At 43.2% G+C, this 27,118-nt stretch overlaps 1 protein-coding gene across 4 annotated transcripts in view; it reads left to right on the top strand.

Moving 5' to 3' along the window:
* COL5A1 (collagen type V alpha 1 chain) overlaps positions 1-27,118 on the top strand; it is a 184,710-nt gene that overhangs the window by 140,389 nt on the left and 17,203 nt on the right. For all 4 annotated transcript variants that reach the window (XR_014521361.1, XM_083484933.1, XM_083484934.1 and 1 more), the window contains exons 32-59: positions 567-620; positions 2,572-2,616; positions 2,729-2,782; positions 2,904-2,948; positions 3,647-3,700; positions 3,875-3,928; positions 5,917-5,970; positions 7,749-7,856; positions 8,285-8,374; positions 8,965-9,018; positions 10,110-10,217; positions 12,878-12,985; positions 13,633-13,686; positions 14,895-14,948; positions 15,567-15,674; positions 15,776-15,829; positions 15,932-16,039; positions 17,006-17,059; positions 17,911-18,018; positions 18,928-18,981; positions 21,453-21,506; positions 21,939-21,992; positions 22,779-22,832; positions 22,941-23,048; positions 23,340-23,393; positions 25,474-25,527; positions 25,957-26,064; positions 26,936-26,989. Coding sequence is in view for 3 of the 4 variants with exons in the window: in XM_083484933.1 (XP_083341059.1) it covers positions 567-620; positions 2,572-2,616; positions 2,729-2,782; positions 2,904-2,948; positions 3,647-3,700; positions 3,875-3,928; positions 5,917-5,970; positions 7,749-7,856; positions 8,285-8,374; positions 8,965-9,018; positions 10,110-10,217; positions 12,878-12,985; positions 13,633-13,686; positions 14,895-14,948; positions 15,567-15,674; positions 15,776-15,829; positions 15,932-16,039; positions 17,006-17,059; positions 17,911-18,018; positions 18,928-18,981; positions 21,453-21,506; positions 21,939-21,992; positions 22,779-22,832; positions 22,941-23,048; positions 23,340-23,393; positions 25,474-25,527; positions 25,957-26,064; positions 26,936-26,989 (1,962 nt within the window). In the remaining variant the exon portion in view is untranslated. The remainder of the gene's footprint in view (positions 1-566; positions 621-2,571; positions 2,617-2,728; positions 2,783-2,903; positions 2,949-3,646; positions 3,701-3,874; positions 3,929-5,916; positions 5,971-7,748; positions 7,857-8,284; positions 8,375-8,964; positions 9,019-10,109; positions 10,218-12,877; positions 12,986-13,632; positions 13,687-14,894; positions 14,949-15,566; positions 15,675-15,775; positions 15,830-15,931; positions 16,040-17,005; positions 17,060-17,910; positions 18,019-18,927; positions 18,982-21,452; positions 21,507-21,938; positions 21,993-22,778; positions 22,833-22,940; positions 23,049-23,339; positions 23,394-25,473; positions 25,528-25,956; positions 26,065-26,935; positions 26,990-27,118) is intronic.

Genomic DNA, 27,118 nt, shown 5'->3' with positions numbered 1-27,118 from the left:
CCCAGTGATTTTTGTTATCTCCTTAAAACCCCTTTGCCAAAGAAATTGCACATATTTACAGCCCCACCACATGTGAACATAATTTCCTGTTTCCTGGATTCAATAATCTTGTTGTAGTGTTTTACTGATCACTATCTGATGCATTCTAGAGATTGTAAACTGCTTTGTGAGAAGATGGGTGCTGGGTAGAGCTGGTATGGTTTGTGGCTAGAGTGTCAGACTAGGACCAGGTAGACCAGGCTTCAAATCCCAACCAAGCCATGAAGCCCCCTGGGTCAGTCACTGCCTCTCAGACTAATCTACCTCACAGGGTTGTTGTGAGGATAAAATGGGGAGGAGGGGAACTATGTAAGTCAATATAAGAGTTTAAAACAAACAAAGGAATGGTCTTGGAAATTTCACTCTTTTTGACTTGTTAAGGGCCCCACAACGACTTCATTTCCTTCTCTTCTCCTGGAAGTGCGATTCTTTGGTTGTTAGGGTGCCTTGTGATGTTATTTTAGCAGCTACAGAATGTTCACAGTGACTTCCTTCACTCTCTTTCTCTCTCTTTTCTCTCCCTTCAGGGCTCCATTGGATTTCCAGGGTTTCCAGGAGCAAATGGTGAGAAAGGAGGAAGGGTAAGAGCCTTTTTTTCTTTTTATGCCAATGCTTGACTCATTCCTATTGCAGAATTGTAGAGTTGGAAGGCACCCCATGGGTCATCTAGTGAAACCCACATGACTCTTTGCCCTGTTCCGAAGCCCCCATTTTTCCTCCAGTGCATGTTTATGACACCTGAGGATGGGGAAACCAAAGCGTAAGTGACGTGACAAGGATCCCTTGTGATTAGGATAACACTGATGGGCTGGTTAAAAGGCTTTGTGTTTATTTGTCCAAGTGCAAAGCAAACTCCATTTCCATCATTATGAGACCGACTGGCAGACGGGTGGGGGTGGGGGCTCTCATGTTCTTCAACAGCACCCATGTTACAATGAGAGTGCATGGACAGCATTAAATTTCCCTTTTGCTCTCATTTAAATTCAAATTGCTTCTAACAGGCATGCTTGATCGGAATGCAGGAGGTATAAATTGCTTTTCAACATGTTAATATTGTGCCATCTAAATTTAGTTTACATAACTTGAGGACGGGAGGGGGGCCATGTACTTTCTGTCTCCCTCCCCCCAGCCCGGCTGCTCTTATTTTTCTGGTGCACAATTTTCATCCCTTGATTGTTAGCCACAAATCACTTCCCCACCCCACACCCCTAGCCCGCTTTAGGGGAGGCTTTTGGCAGCATTTCATTCCACTGAGCCGTGTCTTACGAAATGCCACCCTCTCCTTGCTGAATCATGGGACAAATTCAAATGCCATGCAGTGAGGAAAACTAGCAGCGAAAACACCACTCTACTGCAACTGTCTGAAGCCCAGCCCAGCTCATAGAATTACAAAGTTGGAAGAAACCCTGAGGGTCATCTAGTCGAATTTCCTGAAATGCAGGAATCTTAACTATATAAGACATGACAGATGACCATCCAACCTCTTCTTAAAAACCTCCAAATGAAGGAGAGTCCACCACCTTCTGAGGGAGTCCATTCCACTGTCAAACAGCTCTTACCTTCAAAAAGTTATTCCTGATGTTTAATTAGAAACTCCTTTCTAGTAACTTGAATCCATTAGTTTTGGTCCTACCCTCTGGAGCAGGCGAGAACAAGCTTTATCCATCTTCCATTTGACAGCCCTTTAGATATTTGAAGATGGCTATCATATCTCCTCTAAGTCTCCTCTTTTTTAGGCTAAGCATACCCAACTCCCTCAACCGTTCCCCATAAAGCTTGGTTTCCAGACCCTGGATCATCTTGGTCACCCTCCTCTCATCCGTTGAAAATCAACAGAGTTCAAGATAGTAACATTTCATTTTGTCCTGGGTAGCATTTGACTGAACTGATATGATGGAGCAGAATGTTCATTAACATTCTGGTTGCTCAGAGTAGATTGCAAACATTTGCAATCCAGATAGGGGAGAAGATGGTGTCAGTTTGGCTGGGGGAGCCTATAACAGCCAGGAGACAAGAGGCAGGGGTGGGAGAAGCTGCAGGACTGGAGAGTGAAGAACAGGTACAGGAGGAGGGAGAGATCGGTCAGGCAAGTGTAAAGTCAAAGGCTTCCATACCTCCTCTACCTGCCCATATCTCTTCTACTCCACTGTCTCCTGGAACCAGAAAAGGATTGAAGCAGGAGGAGCAGAAACAGGTTACACACAAGCAGAATCTTTGTCTGCCTGTGCGAAGCTTGGGTGGGGCCAACACATAAGCTGAGGTCAGGGGCAGGGCCTCTCTTTTGCCGCAGCTGCCTCATTGGGTGCATACCTAGAAGTAGCTGAGAGACATACGACTGATGGACATGCCTTTTCCTAGCTTGCAAGTATAGTTTTGATGATAAAGAGTGAATTCCTCACTCGGGACATCCCATGCCTGAGAGTGCCATGACATCCAACCTCTGCTTGAGCACCTCCGATGAGGAAGAGTCCACCACCTTCCAAGGTACTCTGTTCCAAGTGATTTAAGGTCACGTCTTTTTTCTGGTTCTAGGGTACTCCTGGTAAACCTGGACCAAGAGGACAGCGGGGCCCAACGGTAAGCCACCCTGTCCCTTCCTGCTTCTTGGCTTTTCTGGGATTAGCTTTCGGGCCAGTTTCTGCATCATCAGACAGGTCACACCGTAACAAGTTTCCTTCCTTATCTTAAGGGTCCCAGAGGAGAACGTGGTCAGAGAGGCATCACCGGAAAACCAGGACCCAAGGTATTTGGGATTCCAGACACCCTCCCCCCAGATCTATGTTGTGTGCTCAAACTGATGTTTATGTGCTTTTGGCCTTGGTAGTGCTCTCATTCTAATGTCCTTATTTTTTCTTCATTAAAAGGGCAACTCTGGCGGTGATGGGCCCCCTGGTCCTCCAGGCGAAAGGGTAAGAAAAAAAACAGACTGAGACAGGAGCTTAGATGAGAGATAAACATAGACTTTTAGGCAGTAAGGGGCAACTTGATAGAAGTTCATAAAATGATGTCACAGCAGGAGGGAGAGAATAGAGAGAGGTTTCCCACCCACCTCTCCTGACACTGGAATTTGTGGACGTTCAATGAAGCTGAATGTGGGAAGATTCAGGACAGAGGAAAGAAAGTCCTCCTTCACACAATGAAACTAGGGTACTTGCTTCCGCAGTAAGCAGTGATAGCCACCAACCTAGATGGCTTTAAAATAGAATTCGACAAGTTCACGGAGGAGAAGGAGGTTATCAATGTCTGATAGCCATAGTGGCTATGCTCTGCCTCCATTGAGGGAGACAGTAACATTTCTAAACATCCATTTCTGGAAACCTCAGGAGGGGACAGGGGTCTTGTCCTTGAATTGTGCTTGCATGTTTCCCTTTAGGACAGGATGCTAGACTAGATGGGACATGGGCCTGTACCAGCAGGCTTTTCTTACGTTCTTATGAAGGGAAGTTGTAGTAGTAACAACAACAGAAGATCCTCTGATTGATGGATCTTGAGGTTCTACCAAACCTGCCCCACCCCTTGCTCTAGAGCCCACCCCCAAGTGAGAGGCCAATTGCTTTAGCATCACCAGGTGGCAACACTAACTTTCTTGTGTTCTTTTGTCTCTAAGGGTCCTCCAGGGCCCCAAGGACCTACTGGCTTTCCTGGACCCAAAGGCCCTCCAGTAAGTACAACAAGGAGAGAAGTATCTGCCCTTGACCCACCAATGCACCCAGTAAACCAAAACAGAGCTTTAAAAACTACTACAAGACAACCCACTGGCTCGGATTCATCACACCTTGTATGTGAAGAAAATCTTGCTGGCTGTGTCCTCTTAGCATTTTCTTTCCTCCTCTAGGGTCCACCAGGAAAGGATGGGTTGCCAGGACATCCTGGGCAGAGAGGTGAAACTGTAAGTACACAGAGATATTCCCCATTCTGATAGGTACTTGATGTGTGGTTGTGTTCTGTGTATTTGTATTTGTATGCTTTGCAGAGGATTCTTGGGCATGTTCCATTGCAGAATGAGAGTTCAACTTTCTGCTGGGGATATGTGTTGGAAGACCAACTGTGGCAGTCAAGATATCTTGGAAGGCCAACCATGGCATTCATCATATATTGTAAGACTAAACGTGGTCAAGATCTCTTGGCAGATAAACCATGGCACTCAAGATATATTGAAACACCAACCATAGCACTTAATAAATCTTTATGGGGCCTTGTCTGCCATTGCTGATCTTTTCATTGTGAGGAGCCACTGATAAACATCTAAGGGTCCCCCTAGACATTATTTGAAAATCAGGGGTAAGTACAACAGGCAACCCTATTCAGAAGGAATAAAAGGGGGACATTTCAGCAGTTGTCAGGGGACAATAAAATGAGTGGGGGAATGTGGACCATAGCACCATCATCAGTATTCCTTTGGTTGGGTTGTAGTCGGTTGCCACCATTCTTCTTTAAATGACACCTGAGAATTCCTGCCTCCTTGGGAACAGGAGTTTATGGCTTTACTCTACTGCTAAGGTCCTGCTTGTGGGCTTCCCATTAGGGCATCTGTTAGGCCACTAAGTGAATAGGATGCAGAAATAGATGGACCACTGGCCTGATCTAGCAGGCTCCTCTTATGTTCTTAAAATTCCCTTTTTCTTCTTAGAGCTCATTCATCAGAGTCATACAGTCTAAACCAGCCTCCTCTGCTGAAAGCTGGTGCCCTTCTGATGTTTTGCACCCCAACCCTCATCCTTACCAGCCAATTGTGTTGGATTTGGGGGAGTTTTGGTGCAAACCATCAGTTCTGTTGCACTTGATTCACACACCTTCCAATCTGTGGAAAGTTTTGGTTCAGTAACAACCAAACTTTTGAACCTCATATAATCTGCTTTCCCATCTGATAACCTGCAAATATTCAGATACTCCTTCTGTCACCTTTCATTTCCCTATCGCTATCTCCTTCAGGATTTTATTTTTTTTATAATGTATATAAAACAGACAGAACAGTTATAGCAACAGATGAAAATGAAAACAAAATATGACAAACATTAACTACAAAATAGGCACCTAGAGTGAGTCCACTTGCACATGGGTTAAAATAGCAAGGTCACTCTTAAGTAAAAACTATCAATATTATCTAATTATCAAGTCTAGTTCCAGATTTGCCAGGCTGGTGACAAGGCTGTCTTGAAAATGATGGCTCTATTGTATATGTCATGCATGCCAAATCATATTCAAAGGTTCTGGTCCTTGTCGAAATTTAAAATTATGCATAATTTTATCCATTTTAGCTATATTCCAGAGTAAGTGGCACCAAGCATCCAGTGTCGGATTTTGTGCTGTTTTCCACTGAGTTGCAATTACTATTTGAACTGCCAATATTATAGAACCATAGAATTGCAGAGTTGGAAGGGACCTTGAGAGTCACCTGGTCAAACCCTTTGCAATGCAGGAATCTCAACTAAATCATACATGACAGATGGCCATCCAATCTCTGCTTTTAAAAACCCCAATGAAGGAGAGTCTACCACACCTTCTGAGTGAATTTGTTCTACTGTCATACATAAGACCAGTTCTTTTGACAGTATATCTACATTGGTACCATCAAAAATATTCACTAAGGTTAATTTTGGACAACAAACAATAGTTTCTTTAGCAATACCTATCATTTCTGTCAAAATTAAATTCCAAGAATCTCGCACCAACTTACATTCCAAGCATAAATGATAACATGTATCAAGTCCTTTGGGATTTCTCCCTCTTTCTAAGATGATAAGAAAACTTATTTGGAGAAAATAAGCTAATCAATGTCAGCTGGATCATTATCTTGCATGATAAAAGATTAGCAATTTATTTAGCTATCCACTGCTCTTTTAAAACAGTAATTTCTTATTTACTTTTTTCAAACAGGGTTTCCAAGGCAAGACAGGTCCCCCTGGGCCTCCGGGAGTTGTTGGTCCTCAGGTAAGCACCCCCTCCCCACCCAGCCCAAACCACCCTATTCTCTTGCCAATTTCCTTCTCCCAACCTTACAGGGAGAGTTGCCAACTATCCAATTATCTAGCAATTAGTAGACCCTGTCGGATTAATGGCAGAGTTAATTCTGTAAGCCCATGTTTGTGTCTGCTTTCTGGGGTGTAAAAGTCGACTGCCTGGTAATTATTGTTTGGATATGCTAAAACGTAATTAGTGTAATCTTTGGAAACAGCATCGTTGCCAAGGCATTGTTAATGGAGTCAATGAGAAGTTTTGCGATGTTTGCTTTTCCTTTGTGAGGAGATGCAGGATTGGGACACTTAGGGATCTGCCCACACTCCCATTTGTCTCATGCTTTCTTATAATTTGTATCGGGTCAGTAGCACTGATCTGAAAGCTTATCATTTCTAAGCCCAATGCAGAAATGCAAAAACCGTTTTGTTTTGTTTTACAAAAAAAATGGTTTTTTTACAGAACAAACGAAATACCCGTTAAACCCCAATTAGAAATTGGTTGTTCTTCTGATCCTTTTGGGGGGGCTCCTGAATGGAAAAACACACACTTTCCCTTGTGACACCTTGTGTAGGTGTTCCTCTTTCACCTCCCCTCTTCTATCTCCGCCCATGCCTTGTGTAAAAATTTCCAGTTGTCTCAAGAGCCTCTTGATGTGCACTTCTGGTTCTCTGCCCTACACCTCTACTGCCCTACACTATTTTTTTTTAACAAAAGGGTTCCCCTTTTGCGCTCATGTAGGCATTTCAAATATATGTGTGTGAGCGAAAGCAGCTTCCCTTTCCAGTGCCAATAGTATCAGATGTGTGACCGCAATGCAAAAATGGGGAGTAACAGGGGAATGTAAACCATCCACGTAGCCCCCCATTCCTTGGCTGCAGCAGCGGTCAGCACCCTGTGCTGTTGACACCTTAAATGTTTATATTATGGGCTATGTGAGTGGTCTTCCTTTAATATTAATCAAATTACAGTCTATTTTTAACTTGTTCTTGTTGGACTTCCTCTTGGGAGTTTCAGAGAAGTGGCAATATTTTCTATTATTATTATTATTATTATTATTATTATTATTATTATTATTATTATTATTTGCTTGTGAACATGGGCACAGAAACAAAATGGACTTCAAGGACCTCCGAAAAAGAGCAACAGTAAAGCAGGGCATGCACTGCAGTGCTGTGGCACAAGGGGGCAGAGAAAGGGGTGGTTAAGAAGGAAGAAAAGTGGAACAGTGATGGACAGGATATTGTGAGCTTCCACAGGTGCCTCCTTGAATAGTTGTGGAGGAAGATGTGGCATGAGGACCCAGAATCCCAGACAAAACTTGTGGCAATACTAATCTGCACTGCAACAAGCAGTAGAAAACTTGGGACAAATGGAAAAGTGGATAGGCCCTTTCAGTGCTGTTGCTCCCTCTCCACTGGTCTGAGAGTGGCTAAGGGAGCAGAAAGGTCAGGACCACCAAGATGTACATAGATGTATTCATTCATTCAGTTGCAGATTGCATAACTATTTAAAACAATCCCAGTCCTTAGGCAGAATATACAAATATGCACAGACTTTTATAGATGTGAAAAGGTTGCAGCACTTGGGACTTACTTATTCTTGCTAAACCACAGAGCTTGATATACCTCTCAGATCAAGCTCCCTCTCTCCTCTTCCGGTATTTTTGCATGTGTTGTTCTTGCTTTCAGTGTCATATGGAAAAGAAGTGTCTCCTTCTGTGCACATAATTACTCTCTGCGCTTTCCTCATAGGGTCCTACTGGGGAAACTGGTCCAATGGGTGAGCGTGGCCATCCAGGGCCCCCTGGACCTCCAGGTGAACAAGGACTTCCTGGGTTAGCTGGAAAGGAAGGAACAAAGGTGAGTCTGTTTTGATGCAATCAAGGATTGAACCTGAGAGAGACCTTCTGCATGCAAAACAGATGCTCTACTTACCCCTGAGCTATAGCCCCTCCCCAGATAGGATTGGTCTGTATTGACCATAGGGGAGATCTTAATGATGTCCCCCATCAATTTGATTTCTCTCTCTCTGTTAAATCAAGAAACTTTTTTAAAAAAATGGCCCAAGCAATATTAATTGCTTTTTAAAAAATGCCTCTTGCTTTGTTGTTTTTAAAAATACATTTTGTTTATTATTTTTATTTTGCTAATCTCTGTTCTTAACATTTGAATCCTCACATTATAAACAGAATGTTAGCAACAAAACTTTTGTTTTTAAAAAAATCAAACTGTGCAAATAAGCAATGAGTTTCTCCTTCCAATTCTGAACCTTGAACCTTTCCTTGCAGGGTGACCCGGGTCCTGCTGGCCTTCCTGGAAAAGATGGTCCATCTGGTCTGAGAGGATTCCCAGGAGATAGGGGTCTTCCTGGTCCAATCGTAAGTAACAGGACTTACGTTGGAAGCATCACGGTGTGCCTTCTGCTAATTTCCCCCAAACAATTTTAATAGTTTCTGCATACCAGTTTGAGTCTGAGATGACAGAACCATATAATTGGTGTACATCAATATGTTCCTTTTCTGTGAGCCTGGGAATGCTGGAAGGGTAGCTTTATTGGATGAGTGGACAATGATATCATTCACATATATGATAACCAAAAAAGGGGCCTGCAAGCCTTACACATTTGTTGACTGTACAGCTGACAGCTGACATTGTCTGTCTGCTCTAACTTACATTGTATTTCCAGTGCACAGGTTATTAATTATGGTCACCAGTCGACTATCCATCCCTAGCTTCCATAATTTGAGCCAGAGCATAGCTTTGTTGGTTATATCAAAGGCTGAGGTCAGATAGCCAAAAACATCATTTAAATATTTCTTGAGGGTGCCTGCATATTTCTCTCTTAAATGGTTTTTAAAAAAGCACTGGTACACAGTTGACTTCCCCTAACAAAAGCCTGATTGGTCATCTGCTAATTTTCCATTTGGGTGACCTTTCTCCTCTTTCTCTCCCATCTTCTTGCCTGCAGGGACCTGTGGGATTGAAGGGCAATGAAGGACCTCCTGGACCCCCAGGCCCAGCAGTAAGTACAAAACTTAGAATTGCCTTGAATCTTCACATTTGCCAACCAGCCAAATTCTTCCACCTTATAAATGCTGCAGACTGTTCAGTTCTTTGTTTGCTTATCTTCTAATCAAAGCAAATTGCTGCACCTAAACTGTGGCATCTGGTGTCTGGCCCTGGGTTCTTTGGTAGGACTGGATTTCCTGTATTAATTCTACATAAAGTGGGGTTCTATGCTTGTTTGAGAGCCAGCAGTATGTTGACCCATTAGGAAGCTGGAAGAGTAGCCCTTATGTAGAGGGTGTGATGAGGCTGTGATTTTGGTTTTGACCTGCATTTGTCACAATCACTGCTGTTTACATGCTGCTGCAGTTCAGTTTCTTCCCAATACTATGTTATTAGTCTCACTGTCCACTACTTAATGTAAGTTAGGTAACTTTTTACATCATGTAGGTAACAACTGACATTGATCTCAATGTAATGGAAACATCAGTATGATGTTTAAAAAGCCGTTATACATTGTTTATGGATGTTAATTTTTCTATTTTGAGAACTAGTAGTTGTTAGAAGCATAAAAGCATAGAAAATTGTAGAATTAGAAGGGTCCCTGAGGATCATTCTAGTCCAACCCCCTGCAATGCAGGAATATGCAATTGTCTCATACAGAGTTTGAACCTTCGGTGCTCTGTTTACACAGTCAGAGGCAGTAATACTTTGAATAACAGTTGCTGGAAACCACAGGAAACAAGAGAGTGCTCTTTTGCTCAGGATTCTCACTGACATCTGGTTGGCACTGTGAGAACAGGGAACTGGACTAGATGGTCACTGGCCTGATCCAGAAGAGATCTTCTTATGTTCTACCTCCACAGTTGGATGCAGTAATGCTTCTAAGTACCAGTTGCTGGAAGCCACAGGAGGGAAAAGTGCTCTTATGCTCTGGTCCCCATCCCCTCACTAAAGAGGGCTCCAGGTCTGCAAGCAGCCTGAAAGAGATCACTGAACCTGAAGTTAGCAAATGCTGTTCACACTCACATTATTTTTGATGGTTTCATAGCAGCCTTTGTCTTGTTGTTGAATGTCCACCAACCCTCTCTCCATCCTCTCATCCAGGGCTCTCCTGGTGAGCGAGGTCCTGCTGGCTCAGCCGGCCCCATCGGTCTGCCAGGGCGGCCTGGACCACAAGGGCCACCTGGCCCTGCTGGTGAGAAAGGAACCCCGGTAAGTCTTACATTCAGATCACGGTCAGTGGGTGGGGCTGGGGTAGTCTGATCCAGCAAGTGATGCAAGTGGTTAGTTAGAAGAATAGAATTTTAGACTTGGAATGAACTCCCTGCAATGCAGGAATCAAAGCTAAATTGTTTAGAATGGCAATTTTTTTTTTTAGGGATGTAACTCTGAGTTGAAAGGGTCATGCCCTAAGTTCTGCTTGGTGTAGGCCAATGAGAATGAGCAGACCTGAGCGAGTGGATCTCCTCTGAGTAATAATAATGATTTTATTATTTGTACCAGCATATACAAAAAATAATAAAACATTGAATATTAAAGAGAAACGGGACAGGGCCCATTGAACTCGCAAATAATAGGCTACAGCACATGCAATCTCAGCAGAATTCAGCAAAATAGCCTGTAACATTGGGTTATATATTTATTTATTTTCATATCATTTATACACTGATTGATCCTAAAAAGACAACAGCCTCAAAATGAGCTTACAAAAAAAGGCAAAACAGTAAGAAAAGATGAACTATAGTTTAAGGCTTTCAAAAAGTTAAAATCACAATAGGCTAAGCAAGATTAAAACTTGGATCAACCATCTAAACATGTAATGTGGTGAGATGCGTGGGGGAGAAGCCTGTGTGTGTGTGTGTGTGTGTGTGTGTGTGTGTGTGTGTGTTTGTGTGTGTGTGTGTTTTAAAGGTATGATAATTCAATAGAGAACTTCCATGTTCAGTAGCAGTGTATCTCCTGGCTCCCAGTCACTGGGGATGTACCACTGGGCAGAATGGGTGGGTAGGTGTTGATGTTGATGGTTGATGACCCTTCTTACAGGAGAATATCATTATTATTCTTGCTTTCCTTTCCACTCCACTCTGGGCCATGATGATCTCTCTCTCTTCTTTCCCACCACACACAGCTTGTGACTTTCAGAGGCATGGAAAACACAGCCTCAGTAAGGCCTTTTCCCTCCTGCCTGCCCGCCACCTCGAACTGAGCGTTGGCGTAGAGTTTTTGAAAGATGGCAGCCAGGCCTGAGGCACTAATCTCCCTCTCCGAGCTGCGTCGCAGACGTCTGCACCGTAGCGTTTATATATGTAATGTTTTCAGAGAGCTGAAATGGGTAGTTTATCTGATGCCAGATTGGTTACTGCAGAGAGCGCCTGGAATTCAAGGGAGAGGATGAAGTGATGCTCTTGGAAAGGAGAGAAACATCAAACATTCATCCTGTTGAGGCAGGCAGGGGGAGGGAGTGCAGGGCAACTACCTCTCTCTGCTCACACTCTAAATCTAGGCCTTCAAGTAAAGGAAATGCTTTGAAACAGCAACTCATAAGAATGATAAAGCCATAGAAGTCTAGAGTTGGAAAAGACCCAAAGGGCAATCTAGTCCAACCCTATGCAATGCAGAAATGACAACTGAAGAAGCTAAGCTAATTTCAAAGTTTGCAGTATTTCTTCTCCAGTCAATACGAAGCATCAGTGACATTTGAAGCTAAAAGTCTGCCCACTGAAATATAGCACCTCGGCTAGGATGTATGGCGGAATATTTCCACTGCGGAAGGCTTCAGCCCAGTGGCAGAGCATCTGCTTTTCACGCAGAATGTCCCACTTTCAATCCCCACTTGTAAGGCTGGGAACACCCCCTGCCTGGAACGCTGAAGACTGCCTGTGGTCAGTCAGTGTAGACAATCCTGAGCCAGACGGACCAGCAGTCTGAGTAAGGCAGCTTCCTATATTCCAAATTAATTCAGCCTTTTCTTGAGAACTATAAGGACTAAAACCTTACTTTGCATTTAGGGAAGGGCCATGGCTCAGTGGCAGAGAATCTGCCTTGCATGCAGAAGGCCCCATGTTCGATCCCCACTGGTTTCCCCAGGCAGGGCTAGGGAAAACACTCCTTGCCTGAAACCATGGATATAATCCGATAAGACATTGTGGAATAGGAAAGCAGCACATTTGGCCCTCCAGATGTTGCTGTACATTAACCCGCATCACCCCTGTTCATTCTGGCAGCAAGGGCTGCCGGGAGTTGGTGCCAAACAACAACTGGAGAGCCAAAGGTTTCCCCATCCCTGATTTCTGACTCAACATAAGGCACCTTCCTGTATTGTTATTCAGCGTCTTGGGTCAGTGGTACTTCACATCACATTCAGGTTCAGTTCCTGGTGGCAACTCCAGGTGCAGCTGTGAATATACTGTGCCTGAAATCCTGGAGAGGTGCTGCCCGTCAGGGTAGACAATACTGAGAGATGGACCAGTGGGTCTCACTCTGTATAAAGCTGCTGATATATGTGCTTTCTTAATATATGATTTTTTTAAAAAAGGAAAAAAAAGCTTTAGTTGCACATTGATGGGAGGGGAGATCCATCCTGCCTGAGCTCATTACTTACTCTCTGATATAGATCTCCTCCTCATCTTCTTGAGGTAGAGACAACTAGAGAGTTGTTAATTTTTGATTTTTTGCTATATTCTTATATGTGTTGTAAGCAACCCAGCCAGATGGGTGGGGTATCACCATCATCATCTTACTTTATTTTTTATTTCTCAGAGCAAGGATTGGAGTTAGGCTTGTTTTAAAATGAGCAAGTTACACGTGTCAATATAGTGGAGAGGAATTTGATCTGGGATTTTGATTTCTGCTCCTCCTCTAACCTTTCTTAGGGTGAAAAAGGCCCTCAAGGACCAGCTGGCCGTGATGGTATCCAAGGTCCAGTTGGGCTACCTGGCCCAGCAGGGCCTGTTGGACCACCAGGGGAAGATGGAGACAAGGTAGGAGACATTTCCCAATACCACCCCCTGCCACCCCCCAAATAATCAGGTTAGCAAAACCTGCCACTAATCAATTATCAATCTAGCATGTATCCAGTGAATCCAGTGAAGGATATCCTCCTCTCCTTGCTAATGTTCTTCCTGGGTTTTGTTTAACCTGCGTTTTACAGAGGGATTGCCCTACATTGTTGTGGAAATGAGCCCACAAGATAATCATTTGAAACGTACACCAGGGTATCCCTTTGTTTTCTGATGTGCATGTCTGGAGAGTCACCTTGTCCATCTGTACCATAGGTACTCTGAACATTGTACAGAGTGCAAAAGATTAAATCAGTGGTTGACACATAACAAGCAAATATACTGGAAAATTAGCAAAAGTTGCAAAAAGGTTTCAGCAAGTTACTATAATCAGTTTGCCCTTTTAAAATCAGCTTTCTTAGCATTATGTGGCAAGCTGTGGTTATACATGATAGAGTGTTTTTGCACAACTAGTGCAGGATATGAACCAAGCTAATGCCACCCTCACACACGTAACCCTTATCAATTGCTGACCAGAGCAATGCTCAATATCCTTAATCCTGAAACCAAACTTCATTGATTGCTCTAACAAAATATAATGCTGTTTGTGTTCTCCCCTTGTTGGATAGGGTGAAATTGGTGAACCAGGACAGAAGGGAAGTAAAGGTGACAAAGGGGAACAGGTAAGGTGTGGTTTTCCTCTTGAGGTGGGTTGTTGCAAGTGGCGATGTAAAAAGGTATTATTTTCTGTTCCCTGTGGGAATCAAACCACAGGACAACTTTTGTTCTTCACCTGATGCTCCTCTTTATTCTAAGTACCTGGGAGAGGTCCCTGAACTCTTGAGATCCAGAGTTCTCTGAACGCACTACAAAGTGCACAGTATGGATATAGTCATTGTCATTGCAAATCACAGAGACTAACTTCCTCAGATGTAGTGGAATACTACAGAGTGTCCAAAGCAATGTTGCAGAAATAGTTTTTCACCTTTTAGATTCAGTTTGTGTAGCAGTTATTTAGCTCTCCTGCAGTCTGAGGTTATTCATGTTAAAACATTTTTGCACAGCTTTGTTTTGTGTTGCTAAAGCAGTACATGAATCACCAAATATCACCCTCATCCTTATTCCATATCACATTCTCTCTTGTTGTTGGCCAGCACTAAGTTCATTATCCTTAATCCTGAAGCCAAACCTTATTGATTTCTCTTACACCTGTACCTGAAAGATGGTATTCCCTCAACCAAACCTGCCCAGGTTTTGAGATCTTCAGGGGAGGCCCTTCTCTTGGTCCTGCCACCCTCGTAGGGCCACTTGGTGGGGATGTAGGAGAGGGCCTTCTTGGTGGCTGCTCCCAGACTTTGAAACTCCCTCCTTAGAGAAGCCAGGCTAGCTCCCTCCTCATTCTGTTGGCAGGTGAAGACTTCCCTTTGCCAGTAGGCTTTAGAGATCTGCCTGCTCTTAATTAAAGAGCTGGTGCCAAGCTGTTTTTATTGTAATTATTGGTATGGTTTAAACTGATTTTGTATATGTATATAGTTCTAATTCTATCAGTGTATAATTGTTTTTTAATTATGGCTTTTGTAATATGTTTTTAGTAGTTCTTGTTTTTATCTGTAAGCTGCCTTGAGAACTGTCATGGGAAATAATGGTCTCATGCAGCATTCTTTTCATTTTGCTACCAAACCTGAATTTCATTTCCTTGTGTTCATCTTCCACTGAACCTGGCATTATTATGTAATTTGGTTATCTTGTTGTTACGTCATTCCACCCTGTTTGTTTCAATGAAAAGGAAACACAGTGTGGGGGAGAACATAATCAATTACATGTCGTTTGCAGGTAGGCAGCTTGCTATCCCCTTGATCATTGCACTGAGCATGCATCTCTTTTTTTCCAGGGTCCACCAGGCCCTACTGGTCCACAGGGCCCAATTGGTCAACCAGGTCCAGCTGTAAGTATGGCTACTATTTTCAATCATCCAATATCTTGTCAAACTTCACTTATATGGGAACTGTACTGGACTTCATTTGAGGAATCCTTGAATATGTGAAGATCATAGTCTCTGATCATGTTCAGAGTGCCTTCCTCTACCATTGAAAAGTCACAACCTGTTTCCTAGGATTAAAGGATCTGGTCTTCTGGCTTCAGGCTGAGTTGGGACCTCACAGCCCTTTCTCCTCAAAATTAAAGCAGGGGTAGCCAATGTGGTGACATCCAGATGTTTTTGGACCACAACTCCCAAAAGTCAACATATTCAATGATCGGGGTGGTGGGAATTGGAGCCCACAACACCTCAAAGACCACCCCGAAATCAAGCCCTGGGTGGGGACATGACTGTAGAAACAAAAAGAGGAGAGACTCATTTCCTTAAGGTTCTCTCTTCCACCAGTTACCAGCCATCCAAATGAAACATGCTCCATTTTGAGATGGCAGCCACAGTAGGGTAAATTTGCTGTGCTGAAATCTGTCCTTCCTTCCTGATCTGAAAAAGTTCCAACCATGTCCTTCATCAGGGATTTACTCCATCCCCTCATTCATTTTGGTTGGGTTTTTGGGGTGTGTTTTTTAGGGAGCTGATGGTGAGCCTGGCCCTCGAGGACAGCAGGGTCTCTTTGGTCAGAAAGGGGACGAAGGACCAAGAGGATTCCCTGGCCCTCCAGGACCTGTGGGGTTGCAGGTAATTTCCAAAACAAGTTAAAGGAGATTTATGGGAGGAAGGGAAAGGAAAGAAATGTGTGATTCAGATGCTCTACTCACTCTTCTGACACTATTCCACAGGGCTTACCAGGACCTCCTGGTGAGAAGGGCGAAACAGGCGATGTTGGCCAAATGGTAAGGTTCCCATTTTCCCTGAAGTGTTGCTATTGCCGTAGTCTGCTTATGTCAAAAGGTTAACTTTTTCACCAATTAAATGTCTTTTTTCCTATCCTCCAGGGTCCTCCAGGGCCTCCAGGGCCGAGGGGTCCATCTGGGGCCCCAGGAGCGGATGGGCCTCAAGGTCCACCAGGTGGGATTGGAAATCCTGGATCTGTCGGCGAGAAGGTAACCTATCTTTGGCTCATCTCTATGCCCAAGTCCTTTGGGGTGGGGATTTGAGAGGAGGAGATGAGCATCTGAGCAGTGTTGTTACCTGGATATAGGTAAAGTCAGGCAAGCGATGGACCTTGCCTAGGCTATAGCTCAAAGGGAGAGACATCTGAAGGAAAGCCAAGAGTATGGTTAGCTCCAGTGTTTTGAGGGTTCCTCTCACCAAGAGGCCATCAGGGGACCATTTAACCATCAAAGGGTGGAACTGTGCACGGCAAGGAGATTGAGAATCTGCTCAAGCATCCTTGGCCACTTAAACCTTTAAGCTAGGCAAGACAGTTGCTAGATTCCTCTTTTCCAGTGGCGTAGCATGGGGGGTGCAGGGGGGGCTGGCCGCACCGGGCTCAACATCTGGGGGTTAGGGTTAGGGGGCGCAAATCCATGGGTTAGGGGGCGCAAATTACTTGCATTGGCTCGGGTGCTGACAACCCACGCTACGCCACTGCTCTTTTCAGCTCTTGGTGGTCATGCAAGAGATAGCTATGATCTGCCTCCATGATCGGAGGCAGCCATGCTTCTGAATACCAGTTGCTGGAAACCACAGAAGGGGAACTGCTCTTCCTCTTAGTTCCTGCTTGTGAGCTTCCCGTAATGCGTTGGCCACTGTGAGGACAGGGCACTGGACTAGTTGGGCCACTGGCATGACCCAGAAGGCTCTTCTTATGCTTTTTTGCCACCATGGAATCAGGCACGCTTGTGGTCTGAGGGGTTAGGAAGTTTGGTTTCTAAAATACCCAGAGTGGCTCCTGCAGAGTGAGGTCATACAGGCCACTGGGTGGAGGTTTGAGCTCCAGGATTGTCAGAGAAAGGAGAACAGGTGGGGTAGGAAGGTCAGTGGTGAGGGCTAGAGTACAGCTCTTCCCAATATCAAAAGCAAAGGGCATGGCTATATTTCATGGTCCTGACCTACAATTTTTACAGGGTGAACCTGGAGAATCTGGAGAACCTGGCTTGCCTGGAGACGGTGGACCCCCGGTAAGGCCTTTATCTTCTTATAAAAATGACTACGTTTGGAAATAAGATGGTATGAAATGGTGCTGAGGCTTTGAAGTTGTCCTGTCTAAAGTTTTCAGTGTGAGGTTCATATAGCCTCAATAGCAACCCAATCCACTTTTCTGCTATAGGCACAATAATGGGACATACAGGACATTACTATGTTACTGTAGAATAAGTAATTAATAGAATCACAGAATTGTAGAATTGGAAGGGGTCCCAGGGGTCATTTAGTCCAACCCTCTGCAGTGCAAGAATCCAAGTTAAAGAATCCCTAAGAGATAGTCACCCAGCCTCTGCGTAAAAACCTCCAGCAAACCAGAGCCCACATTAACTGAAAAGATAACTCATCAGTTATGTGTTGCCAAAGGCCAGGAGGACTGAAAAATATGCTGTTTGGTGGGATTTTACCTTACATGCAGATACGCAGGGTAGCCTCTCCATCTCACAATATCAGATTTGCCTTTCCTGATGGCCTTAACTACTCTGCCCACCTGATATTAAGTCCCAGATATACTGTGTTGCTTTTGTGGACTTCTGTTGTTTTTATTGTATTGATTTCTTCTATTTACTTTAATGAAGTCTTTTGCCGTGAGGAGAGGAAGTCTTTCAGAAAAAGAAGAAGCAATTACTACTTGTCTTTACTGAAGACCAAGGCATTTCTGATGGGGAGGGGATTAGGAATAATAATAATAATAATAATAATAAAGATGCTGAGTTGAGGATGATCCTTTTCATCATTTCCTTAGGGATTCTGTGTATTACCTTTAACTGAAGTGGCAGGTGTTTCAAGGAGTTTGTGCCTAATGTGATCTCTTCTCTTCCATTTTCAGGGTCCTAAAGGCGAGAGAGGGGAAAAGGGAGAAGCGGGCCCCTCAGGTGCTGCTGGCCCCGCAGGACCCAAAGGCCCCCCGGGTGATGATGGACCCAAAGGTAGCCCTGTAAGTAGCCCCCACGTGGATTCCATAGGCCGTGATCCCCAAAAGGAGGACAGCTTTCCCCATATCTACATAACTGACTGATCTTGGCCAATCAAGAATTGCGTTTGCAGTGTATTCTGGAACAATCACTCGTAAGGGTTGCTTTTGCTTCAGTTTCATTAATCAATTTTTGATGAATCGAGTCTCAGTTTGCAAACTTGAGTGGTGGCCTCATGTTCTGATACCCTGTTTGAATAACTGAAACCACAGCTGTTGCATGGAGCTGGGTGTGTTCTGTACATCCTTGGATTGGCTCTAGATGTCTGTGGGTTGTATCCAGTGTTAGCCCAATGTTAGTAGGCCCATTAAAATCAGTGGGCTTAAGTGAGTAATTTCCATTGATTTTCAATTGACTGACACCATTACATAATACCTGTTTCACATTTGTAAGAAATCAGTCTTTCGGTATGGTAGCACCTACACTTTGGAACTCCCTGCCTATTGACATCATTGGCATTTGCCATATGCTTTTTTGGTACCTGCTAGAAACATTTTTGTTTAGGCAAGACTGTCCAGAAACATTGAATGTTAATGTGCGTTATAATCTGCTTTTAATTTATTGCTGATTTTATCATTTGAATGTATACATGGATGACTTTGTTGCTTTATTCTCTTTGTAAACCACTATGAGGATTTGTTAGTTTTTTAACAACCAAGTGGTGTATAAATTTTATGAAATAAATATAAATACATATTTTAAATATTGTTAAAATGAATTAACAACTGAGATCTAATATTTGATACAACCCTGTGTGCTGCTGAATCAGTGGCTCATAATCTAGGTTGCAGTTTACATTCTTTGTAAGATGCCCACCCAGGAACTGTAGATTTACATGGTTTCATTCTGCACATTTTTTTTTTTTTTTGTAGGGTCCGGTTGGTTTTCCTGGTGATCCGGGACCTCCAGGCGAACCTGGCCCAGCCGTAAGTACCAATTATGAAGTTGTTAATTTGCATAACTTCCTCTTTCTGGTTTCCTCTTTGAAATATGCCTCACAGTGCAATATTCAGAAGTAGGTCCCGGTGGGTTTGGTGGAACGGACTTTCTTGTAAGCGTGCATAGAATCAAAGACTTAACTCTCATTTTTACTCAACTGCCTCTGTAGCCTTACTGCAGGGGAGGGAAATGAAGGTCACAGAGGACATTTTCCCTTGTAATGAGCAGAGCAGGTAGTGGAGATGTGAGAAGCCATCATTTTCTGTTCTGCCATGTATCCGTTGAATGCAGTGCTGTTTCCGTTTCACTGCCGTTCGTCTTCCGCCGAAAAACAACATTATTTGCCTCACTGTCTGCTGTGGCAAAATGTGTAATTTAAATAATCAATTATGTAATGGTCGCTACACTATTCCACCATGCTCATTTTAATACAAAGGAAAAACAATGCAAATGAGGAAAGGGACGTCCACAAAAAGCATAAAATCATAGCATTTGGAAGGGAGCCAAAGCACTATCTAGTCCAACCCCCTGCAAAGCAACAACTGCAGTAGATTCTGATCATATTCTTTGGGCTGATTTCTGTCCTGGGTATGGAACAAATAAGCAAACATTGTAAGTTTCCACTCCTGTTGCTTTTTGCTTTGGAATTTTTCTGACATCTCTGCTTGTGACTCATTTGAGTACAGACAACACTGTTCCGCCTTCATCCACCAAGCCTTGTTGCCAAATTCCACCCCACTTACTCAGGCAAAAAATGGTTTCATTTTCACCAGTGAAATCGTGGCGGGTTTATGATTCTGCCTTTCTTATTTACCCAAGCCTCTGTTATCTATCGTATCCTTTTAAAGGGATTATTTAATAAGATGTGCAAATATAACAAACGAGACATCAAACTAAGCATATCACCAAACTAAACACCATCAAAATGGACATAGAGGCAAGATGAGTAGAAACACAACAATAATAATATAAAAACTTGTAAAAGAATGAGTAGCATAAAATATATCCCACGGAGGATTACAAGGCTTATATTTATGCAGTACATATCAAACATTCATGAACATTGCTGGATAAAATCAAATTTAGTAGGTAGGTGCCAGCCATGAGATTCTTTGGCCAAATCAATCAGAAACAGCCACCCCAAAAGATTCAAAGTCTGAGGTGTCTGCATCACCCCCTTGGGGCCAGTTTTTCAAAGATAAACATGACTTTTTTAAAACTGCAAGTCTAAAGAGGAATAAGATATGTCCTTCTATCCTTGAGAGATCACTAGGTAAGCAGTAGAGGTGGAATTAGTTGTGGTCAACAATTATCTTAAAACTAGGGTTTTCTGAATGCAAAACCCATTTCAACACTGAACACAATCAACCATTTTTAGGTTGCTGTCCAATAAACATGCATATATTTTATAATCTTTGCTTTTGCAATGTATTTGCAAGGTATGAAACTCTTCAAATAACCCTGGGAATCATAGTGTGGTAACTGGAATGCTGAAAACTGCTAGATTCTTAGCGCCCCTGCACAGAACAATAGTTCCAGAATTCCTGGGTTGGGAGAATCAAATCTTCTCTGTAAATATGACCATATCTCCATATCATTAACAAATGTCATATCTCCATATCATTAACAAATCTTCTCCATATCATTAACAAATGTCAAGCCAAGTCCCTCATCAATTGCCAATTAATGGATCCTGTTTCCATTTTTCTTGAAATTTTCTGGCATAGGTTGCAATATTTTATTTTTAATTAGTTTTTATTGAATTTTTTCAGATAAACAAAAAACGCATAGTAACATACAAGACACATACAACAAAGCTTGACTATAAGCGTAGGTGTTGCTTATAAATGCACAGAAAGAAGGAAAAACCCAAACAACATTTGCTGTAGAAACAGCAATCTGGTAGACCAAGATATTTTTTAGATTTTAATATAAAGACCAAAAGTATACAGTATAGGTATAACACCAGTCCAAAAATAGACAATGGAAATCTGCGAGGAAGACAGCTCCTCGTTGTTTCAAAACAAATATGACAAATGGAGAGCAAATAACTGAGAAGAGTGTTTTGGATTTAAGCCCTCTAAGCTGCCTGTTATGCTCCATAACTTTTCCTGCAACTGCCAACAGCCATACCTTGTTCCACAATCCCTTTAGAGTACAATGGGAATAATGTCTCCAATGCTGGACCAGTTCCAGCCTAGCCTAGCCATTGTTACAAGGTGGATGATTAGATCTTTATATAACAAATTTTGCATAGTTTTCTGGAAAGAGTGATAGCAGTCCAATTGTAAACAAGGAGAAGAAGATCAGGGTCTTTATTCAGTGGGGCTCCCCTGCTGGGGTGTGGTCTTCAGCAGTCACTCAGTCATAGCAACCCTTGGTTTCCATATCCTGTGATTGCCTTCAAAGAACATGAGTTGGTGGATGGCAGAATATGAATCTCTTGCCTTCTTTTCAGGGCCAAGATGGTCCACCAGGTGATAAAGGAGATGATGGAGAACCCGGTCAGACTGTGAGTAACCATCTGTGTGTCACATCTGTTTGTTACAGACCAAATTTACCAGCTGTCAAGCATTTGCCCTCCTCCTCCCCAGAAGGAGATGGTGGTGGGGAGATGACACCAGCCTGCTAGGGTGAGGGCATGGGCAGGAAATCAAGGGGTACTTACCTCTCCCCTTCCCTGCCACTAGCCTCTGATTCTCTCCCCTCCTCCCTGGTGATGGCCCCCCAAAACCCATTGGGCACCCGCCGGTATTGCCCTGTCCCCATTTTGTGCTCCTCCCAGACCCATCCTCCTTCTGGCTCTGCCAGCTCCTGAGACCTTTATAGGACAGCTAATGGCCTATCTCGGTTGGTTGCATGGGGTCAAACTATTTGGCATCTTCCTGTATCATCTCAGAGGTGCAATGATGAACTGGCTCTCATATTCCTTTCATATATACAGGGCTCTCCTGGTCCAACTGGAGAACCAGGTCCTTCAGGTCCACCAGGGAAAAGGGTAAGTTATCGTTTTACGTGGTGTCCTGTAGCCTCGTGGCAAGGCTTATCAGAAAATTTCAGGGGAAGACCAGCAATGGTAGTGGGTGTCAGAGAATCATAGAACTGTAAAGTTGGAAGGGACCTCAATGATCCTCTTGTCCAGTCCCCTATACAGTGACAATGTGAAGCTCAGTTCTGTTGTTGTTGTTGTTAATGTGAACAGAGACCATATCTGTTGCTCAGCCTGTGTATGGCAACATCAGAATCACACATGAGACTCTTCATTCTGGGATGGGGAAGGCTTTCTGCCTTGTGAGCAACCCTTCTGGGGGGGACACCCAGCAGAGGTGGGAGGGGCCAAAGGCAAAAGTAGGGAGGACAACATACATGACTTCCCTTTGCACATTAGGCTACATTCTAGCCACACACATAAGTGAGAGGTTTCTACACATAGAGGTTTCTACCCTCCACAAAGGCCTTCTTAAAAGGTCAGGTCTGGACCCAGCATCTGCTGTTCCAAAGTGTTAAGTCCTCCATGGAGTGGGTGTTGGTACCACCACTGAAAAAGCAGCTGCCATACTTCCATTGAACAAGACATGGGGGGGGGAGAGAGAGAGAGCAGGGCCTTAGATACTGGATGAAACACACAGGGACATAGAGGCAAGGGGCTTACATATAAGGAGAATCATAGAATTGTATAATCAGAAGGGACCCAAAGGGTTGTCCAATCCGCTGCAATGCAGGAATCACAGGGGGCATATGGATCTGATTCTGTTTGCTTATCAACCTTCTTTATCTCTTTTAGGGCCCACCTGGGCCAGCGGGTCCTGAAGGCCGACAAGGAGAGAAAGGTGCCAAGGTAAAAAATGAAATTTTATTGAGGGTTCAGAAGGTCAAATCCATGTTCAGTTTCAGCCTCTGTTTCCCTCCAACAACAGCCTGATTCTCTTTTGCTTTTTCACCACAGGGTGAATCAGGCTTGGAGGGACCTCCTGGGAAAACGGGGCCTGTTGGCCCTCAGGGACCACCAGGAAAGCCTGGTCCAGATGGACTTCGAGGGATCCCCGGCCCAGTGGTGAGTATTAAGAGCACAGAGGTCATCTATAGGAAAGCCTTCTGTTGTAAGAGAAGTAAACCATTACATGAGCATCCTAGACTCTGTGCTGGATCCCTGAAGTCCAAGCAGTATAAAAAAACATGAATGGGTTCTGCATCTTCAGAGGCTGCCACATAACACAGGGCCATAGAAAGTTGCCATGTATCAAGAGAAGCTCTCAGAGAAGCTCTGCATGGGCCTGAATTGAACTATGGAACTTGCTTTAAAAATTCAACAAATGAATAAAAATGAGTAATCCTTGTTTTGCAGGGTGAGCAAGGACTTCCCGGTGCTCCAGGCCCAGATGGACCTCCAGGACCACTGGTACGTCTGGAAGTTTTGCAGGATTTTTGTTATTTGTTTGTTTGTCGATAATGGGGATGGTCCACTCTGATTCCACCATATTCCTGGGATCCGCTGTATTTCCAAAATCAGGTGTCATGATCTTGTTAAGGAAGTCTGCTTTGTAATGATGGGCATTGCAGTCATAAACTGTATGCCAGCTTTTACCAGGCTGCTACCCTAGATGTTTCGGACTCCCAACTCCCATCAGGCCCAACCTGGCAAAGCTATTGCAGAAGCTTCTGGCTGCAGTCTTAGCTGCCCAGCATGCCTTTGAAATGAAGGGTGCATTCCCATTTGCAGTCAAAGTGCAGCTTGGAATTCCACTCTTCTTTCTCGCATAACTTGGCTGTATTTTACAAAACCTTGTTTATCTGTGCGGAAGAAGCACCACTGTGGTTGGACTGAAAGTCTGCCGAAGAATATTAAGAAGAAGCAAATGCATTAGAGAAGACTCCCATCACCATCTCTTCTGAATTGTTAATTCAAGTGTTCTAGGGATGACAAAGTTATCACAACCTGGTTAATAAGAAACCACAAGAAACAAGTTACTCAGGAAAAACAGCATTCCATCCTTCCTTCATTCTGACTTCTTCTTATACTTGAACAGAGATGTGGGCTTAAGATAAAAGCAGGCTCAAGCCTGTCGCAGGTCCAGATCCTTGCACACCCCAAACCCACACATTCTGCTTCAACACGTATGTTGCTAGAGCTGGATGGTGGCAAGAAAGTTTGGATCTGAGAATATTATGAGATTCCAAAGATACTGGATTTACATTTTTGAAAACATGAGTATAAGTAGATGAGTTGGGTCTGGATTAGGTCTGGATGGGGGAGAAATTTGATTCAGGTCATATTTAAGGGCAAACCTACTTCCTTTGTACTGTTGCATGCCACCCGCATCTCTGAGTGATGCAAGATTTCAGGGGTTCCAAGCTCTTGCCAGGGTTTGTGTTTCCTTTTGGAATGAAGCACAGAGGAGACTGTGGTGTCTTTATAATATATGGTTTATTTTCATTTATACAACCTGAGCCTACGATGGAAGGGTTCACAGCATTAACACCCCAAAGGGAGGGGCCCCACTCATATTTTATCTTGCACAGAGCCCCCTTTCCTTTGTTCTCTTAATTCATCACTGAGGCGACCATAACACAGGAATAATAATAATAATAATAATAATAATAATAATAATAATAATAATAATAATTTATTATTTATACGCTGCACCCATCTGGCTGGGTTTCCCCAGCCACTCTGGGCAGCTCCCAACAGAATTAAAAGCACAATAAAACATCAAACATTAAAAACCTCCCTAAACAGGGCTGCCTTCAGATGTCTTCTAAAAGTCAGATAGTTGTTTATTTCCTTGACATCTGATGGGAGGGAGTTCTACAGGGTGGGCACCACTACCAGGAAGGTCCTCTGCCTGGTTCCCTGCAACCTCACTTCTCGCAGGGAGGGAACCACCAGATGGCCCTCGGAGCTGGACCTCAGTGTCCAGGCTAAACGATGGAGGTGGAGACGCTCCTTCAGGTATATTGGGCCAAGGCCATTTCGGAAGGCCGAGGCCAGGAAGCTGACCTGGCTTATATTTTAATACTTGCTAGATCCAGGAATTAGAAGGAACTGCATACAGCCTACTTCCTCCCCCACCCTCAAACTCATAACAGCACTTTGAAAACAATTTGAGAACTGAAACACAGCCCTCCTTTGAACTTCTCCAGATTTTGCAGTGACGTTTTCCAGCTAAGTAATGTGTACAAAAAGGCAAATGCTAGTATAAATTATCCCTATAAATGCATGCATTAGTGAAATTGGCATGTGTATATCAAGAAAGATTTGCACCTAATGTTTTCATGAGAACTTTCTATAGAAATCACAAATTGATGTGGAAATAATGGAGAACCAAACTAAAGACGGCAAAAATAAGAAACCAGAATCTGACATATTCACCCCTCCCTCATAATTTCCATCTAAAACAAGTTTAAGCTCTTGAGTATCTAAAGGAAAGTTTATGGTGTGGTGCTATTTATTTATAGTATGTTCCTCTTTCTTTCTTAAGGGACCGCCTGGTTTACCTGGCTTGAAAGGAGATTCTGGTCCAAAGGGAGAAAAGGTAAGTGGCCTGATTTTGGACTAGACTTGCAAGTGTACTTTTGATGATAAAGAGTTAATTCCTCACTCCAGGCCTAACAGCACTGTGACACACAGGTCCCAGTCCAGCACTCTAACCACTAGGCCATGCCAGCTCACTAGTCCACAAGAATTGCTTAGATCTCTTTTAAAAAAAAATGTTTTAGTGGTTTTTAAAGATGTTTTAAATTGTTCTTCAATACTTCAGTTAATCAGATTATATTATAATGAGATTATATTATAATACTTCAGTTAATGAGATTATTTTATCACTGATTCATTTCCTGTCCTGGGCTCCCTGGAGAGGAAGGGGTGGGATATAAATTTGATTAATGTGTTAAATTTAATAAATAAGCTTTTCTTTACCTTCACATGCTTGAGATTTTGAAATGCATCATTTGATCTTTCCTAGGGTCATCCAGGTCTGATTGGTCTGATTGGGCCCCCTGGTGAGCAAGGTGAAAAGGGAGACCGAGGCCTTCCGGGCCCTCAAGGAGGATCAGGGCCTAAAGGAGAACAGGTGAGCATCCAGGAGCTTGATGGGAAATTTCCTTTCTCATTCTTATGTCTTCCGTTCAATCAGCAAGACTGATTTCTAAGTGGTGACTGGGGGAGAAATTTGATTTTTGCTTGTGTTTTAATGAGAAGCTACCTAATCTGCACTACTCATACCAATACACTGTGCAGCTATCCAAATTTCCACATTCCTATATTTTGCAATGCACTTCTCATACCAAACAACCTGTACAAGAAATGCATTTGTGGGGGGAATGTGAGAACCCATTAGTAAAAATAGCATATAAAAATATATTATATATGGAGAAATTGCTGTCAAAACTGTTATTCATTTGGGGTAGAGTGTGTGGAAAATCATGCTAAGATGCTGATGAAATTTAAATTAATAAAATTGCTAGATTGGATTAAAGAAAACATGGTTTGTCACAGGTGTGGGGAGTCTGTTGTTGGATGTTGCCAGACTCCTATCCCATTAGCCCCAGTCAACGCGGCCAATGACAATGGATGAATGACTTTGTAGTTTAGCAACTTCTGCAGGGCCAGAGGTTCCCTACACCTGGTCTGTTGTAATGATGATAGCATTAACTTACTTTAATGCTATCAATCAGCCAAAGAGATTTATGGGGAAATGTTTTGGAATTATAAATATGCAACATAACATAAAACCATACATTCCTTTTAATTTACTGTATTCCTATAAATATTCACGAGTACTTCTGTATTGTATAATAATTAATTAGTTTGATTAAAAATTTAAATATTTTTAAACATCCAAATTTAGAATTGGCTCCTCCAAAGTTTGTTGTTAACAACAGATACTTTCTGAATTCCTCTTGAATAGACATTGATTTTGCTGTTTGGGTTTCTTTCTATAGGGTATAACAGGTCCGTCTGGTCCAATTGGGCCTCCTGGTCCTCCAGGTTTACCGGTACGTAGCAAGTTCTCAGAGATCCTTATTCCCAAAACGATGGTGCAAATGAGTCACTTGTGCATAAGAGAGGCGAGCTATTCAGTAAATAACCTGGTAGGCTACATGTCATTGTGTCCTGTTGTGGGT

This window comes from Podarcis liolepis (assembly GCF_965112155.1).
Source record: "Podarcis liolepis genome assembly, chromosome: Z".
NCBI classification, from domain to species: domain Eukaryota; kingdom Metazoa; phylum Chordata; class Lepidosauria; order Squamata; family Lacertidae; genus Podarcis; species Podarcis liolepis.
This window is presented reverse-complemented; position numbering and strand designations above follow the sequence as displayed.